The following is a 4,508-nucleotide window of genomic DNA, read 5'->3' on the forward strand; positions in this document are numbered from 1 at the left end:
TTTAAAATTTATAAATGTTGCCCCTTGGATGTAAATGTATCATTCTTATCAATCTCCTTTGTTAGGTATGTGGTGTGTATATATATATATATATATATATATATATATATATATATATATAGAGAGAGAGAGAGAGAGAGAGAGAGAGGGGGGGGGGTAAACGAGTCAAACTTTTAACGAGCTATTCGAGCTCGAGTCGATTTTGAACACAAAATAGAACTTGTTCGACTCGGCTCGTCCAAAAATTCGATTAAATTCTCAAGTCAAGTCGAGTCACTCGAGCATATATATACTTTTTAGAAACAAACATCATCATATGTTCATAAATCATACAATTTTTTTGAGAAATTATCAAACATCAAGCCAATAAACAACTTAATCGATTGTAAGCATTGAGTTGGATAACTCAAAAATTATTCAAGCTCGAGCCGGCTATATTTTTTTTTTCAAACCAAGTTCGAATAACCAACTACTCGACTTGACCCGTTTACACCCCTAAACGTAAACGTAAGTAAATATGGGTCTCATTTTAAATGGCTTAACAAAGAACATGTTGTAACAGAAATATATATATATATACAAGGAAATAGGAAAGACCCGCAGTTACAAAACTAACTAGTTGCCTAATTTTTTTCACTTATTATTGGTACACAACGACAATGGTAACAACCTAACTTTTGCTAATAAGTCCAGTCCCACACTTCCTTTTGCTTAAACAAACCACAAATCTACAACAACGTTCATCATCAAACCCTTTGCTTTTATATCCATTTCTGAACTTTTCCTGCATCTGATGAACCACCAGAAGTACGCCCTGCTGCTAGCAAAGCAATCAGACTTCCACCGTGTACCCGCCCTTCTCCACCATTCGACCGCCTTTCTCCACCCGCCAGAATCCCAAAAGGTTCGAAACCAGATGCCATCATAGCACTAGTATCGGCTGTCATCTGTGAAGGGAACACCGTTTCTTTCATTTTTTCAGGTTGGTCGGGTGTGGTATCGTGAACCAGGGTTCCCAAGGTCGCACCACCATGGACTCGTTTATCCTGAACCAGGGCACCATGAGACGTACATAACCCGGTTTTCCCTCTGGCGAACGAATTACAGATCTGATCGTTGATTCCAAATTCTGAACCAGGTTGTCCCCATGAGCATCTCTTCCCACCTCCGTGGGCCTTGCAGAAGTCCGTGCTACCTTGAGCGCTTTTCCCGCACCCTCCGAATTGACATCTCTTACCACCACCATGGCGAACGCAACAATCGGTGCGTCCCCTTGCGCTTCTTGTGCAACCGGGAACCGCACATCTCTTGCCGCCGCCATGTGCTACACAAAATAGGGTTCCGCCATGGACGCTCTTTGGACAAACTCCACCACCTTCGTAGGCGCACCGTTTTCCACCACCATGACCCTTGCAGAAAGGAGTACTTCCTTCCGCACCCTTGGTGCACCCTTCAAATGTGCAACGTTTGCCGCCACCGTGTGCCTTGCAGAACATTGTGCTCCCTTGAGCACCTTTGGTGCATGCCGGAAACTGACATCTGCGACCGCCACCATGAGATATGCAGAGCCCCGAAAGGCCTTCGGCACTCTTTGTGCAATTTTCCATCTGGCATCTCTTACCGCCGCCATGACGGATGCACAGCCCGGATTTCCCTCTTGCTGCACGAGTGCAACCATCGTGACTACATCTTCGTCCGCCGCCATGGGCTATACAGTAATCGGTGCGTCCTTCCGAACTCTTGGTGCATCCTAAGAACTCACATCTTCGACCACCACCATGGGCTTTGCAGTAAGCGGTTCGACCCTCGGCCCCTTTATGACAACCGGGTTTTTGACATCTCCGACCGCCGCCATGGGCAATGCAAAGGCCAGAAGCACCTCTTGCTCCCTTTCCACATCCCTCAAACTGGCATGTCTTTGTACTACCGGTCCGCGGCTGCTGTGGCTCTGTGAACCCAGATGAACAGGTAACTGAACTTGTTGGCATAGTTGTTATGCTGGATGATGGATAATGTGAAGCCAGGCCAGCTGACTTTGTTTCTGATAGTGTCTGGTTAACAAAGTAATTGTTCTTTTTGTTCAGAGAATTTTGCAACAGAGGAGATGAATTTACTGTTTTCCAATGTGATGACATTGATCCATCATCCATGTGAAAGTCGCAACCAACAGGTGGTGGGATCTTATCAGAATCGGAGCTCAGATGAACAGTTGTGACATCAGACTCAGCCGGCACAGAGAAGAGACTCAATTCCAGATCAACCTGGTGTTGCAAATCCATTAATGCTTTATTAGAGGTAGATGCTTTCTTTCTGATAGGCGCCTTCTCAGCACCAAGATGAAGACTGAAGTCCAACTCTAGATCCATCGAGGACTCTTCATCAGTTTCTTTGGCAGAAGACATGGTGGTGCATCCAGTGGCTGAACTTGCCTTGCTATCTGAGGAGCTTGGAGAATGGCCTAGCCAGAGGCCTAATGGCAACCCAGCTGGCACATCCATTGATCCGTTTACCGAACTCCATTTTCTTTTGACACCTTTCAAGGCAGGAAAGGAAGGATTCAAAAAACCACATGAATCCAAACGCAATGTAGTATCTGTGATATGACTGGCTCCAGGTACAGAGCTGCTCAGGTTTCTAAAGGCATCAGACACATGGTTTGCAGCAAAACCCATATTACGGAACCTGGAATCCATTGAAGTTATTCGCAATCTCTTATTTTACTGATCACACCTTATTAGCAAAAGAACGGGTCGACTGACTTCTGGGCTATAAATATATCTACAAAATTAGAGTAAGATATTTCTAAGCTATAGATCTAGGGTTAGGTATTTCTCAGCATACTAGGGTCAGCTGTCAACATTTCTTGAGTACACCCCACCCCCGCTGACAAAACCTGAAGTATCACGTCGATCCATTTGCTTATATTTTAATCTGGAACTATATCAATCAGCTATAGTAACTGATAAGAATTCCGCAAGAATGCTCCAGCACAGCCTCTTGAATTGTTCATCCTGTTTCACATAAGTCACATGAGATGGAGACTAATACATAAAAAATGATCATTTGGAGGTTTAGCGAATGAAGACCAACACATAAGTCACATGAGATGAAGACTAGCACATGATATCTAGAGGTTTAGCACATGGAGGAACTAACAAAGCATATATATAAAGCTTTTGTACAACTAGAAGTAATTAAAGTTAAGAATCTCAAGAGGACGATCAAGTAAAAGGAACCAACATGTTGCCAGAGTTAGTTTGATAGATCCCTGATATAATTTTTGCAAGAGTAATTGCAACACGGTATTATGCTTCCTTGCCGTTCGAAAAAGAAATTGCAACACGGTATGCCTCTACGCAAGGTTAAATGAGCAAGAGCAATACACCAAGATCTGCCTTCTAATAAGGTAAACTACAAGCTCTGTGTATATACATACAGGAATTGTAGAAATCAAAATTCTAGATCTAAGAAAAGAAGCAAGTTCACTAAAATAAAATTTTCTGGTAAAAAAACGATGAAAACACATATCAATATCATCGATTAAAATTGATATAATATAAGCAGTCCAAGAGGACCTATTCCTCCCGACTCCAACCCCATCTCCACCCTCCAATAAGAATAATCAAATAAATAAAACCATGAATCAAAAAAGGGATAAACAAAAAATGATGTGGAGTCATTCAATTTGGTTATACAGCAGAAAAACATATTAATATGAACAGATGTTGCATAACCTCTAAATAACACACAAAATTAAACACGATGTAACAGTTTAACTACATTTCCACAAAAAGTAAGCTCAAAGTTTGGATTTACCACAAAGTTCCTTTCCGTTCTTCTTCTCCGATCAGACGATGGATCAACAACACTTGCAGCAACTAATCTGTCATAGCAAAAGAACAAAATCAACGGATCAATTTTAACAAAATAAACATCCAACAAGCAACAGTTTCGATTATCGACAATCAAAATGAATCCAAAACCACAAAAATCACATCACGTGAAACAATTATAACATACAAAACAAACTAATCGACGGCCTTAGAGTTAAATCAGCATGATTCAACGAACAACAACAGCCGATGAAACATATATTGAATCAGAAACAAAGGAAAGCAAGCAAATTAAAGCACGCAAACTCAGAATTACCTCGAAATCCGGTCGATTCGGTAGCGATGATAGACAGAGAGAGATGAATTTATATATTTAGGGGTTTTGGGGCGCCGGCTAACGATACAGAGCGAATTGCGATTTGTACGTCGTATATATATAACCGAGAAAGAGAGTGCGTGTGGAAATTTACTGATGATGACAAAAAAGTGGCGCATGATAAAAAGATGGGGCGTAGGTTAAAGAGCATGTTCTAACACTTTATTGTTACATTTTTTTATATATAAAAAAAAACTATTTCCAGATCAGAAGACTTTGCTGCCAGGGCAATTCTAAAAGCTTTGAGTATCGTATTGTCATATCCACCCTTCATTTTCCACCAACACTTATTCTTTATC

At 41.3% G+C, this 4,508-nt stretch overlaps 1 protein-coding gene across 1 annotated transcript; it reads right to left on the reverse strand.

Annotated features, from left to right (window-relative positions):
* Positions 1-508: 508 nt before the first annotated feature.
* Positions 509-4,226, reverse strand: LOC112527185. The gene is made up of 3 exons (XM_025137646.1): positions 4,150-4,226; positions 3,817-3,883; positions 509-3,011 (listed from the first exon to the last, which is right to left on the reverse strand). Exon 3 carries the CDS (start codon positions 2,691-2,693, stop codon positions 762-764), a length of 1,932 nt encoding a protein of 643 aa, XP_024993414.1. The 5' UTR covers positions 2,694-3,011; positions 3,817-3,883; positions 4,150-4,226; the 3' UTR covers positions 509-761.
* Between the last annotated feature and the right edge of the window lie 282 nt (positions 4,227-4,508).

The sequence above is a fragment of the Cynara cardunculus genome (assembly GCF_001531365.2).
Source record: "Cynara cardunculus var. scolymus isolate 2C chromosome LG 15, CcrdV1, whole genome shotgun sequence".
NCBI lineage: Eukaryota > Viridiplantae > Streptophyta > Magnoliopsida > Asterales > Asteraceae > Cynara > Cynara cardunculus.

What these genes read in the sequence shown, in the direction of transcription:
- LOC112527185 (XM_025137646.1), bottom strand. Translation starts at nt 2,693, where the DNA reads ATGGATTCCAGGTTCCGTAATATGGGTTTTGCTGCAAACCATGTGTCT.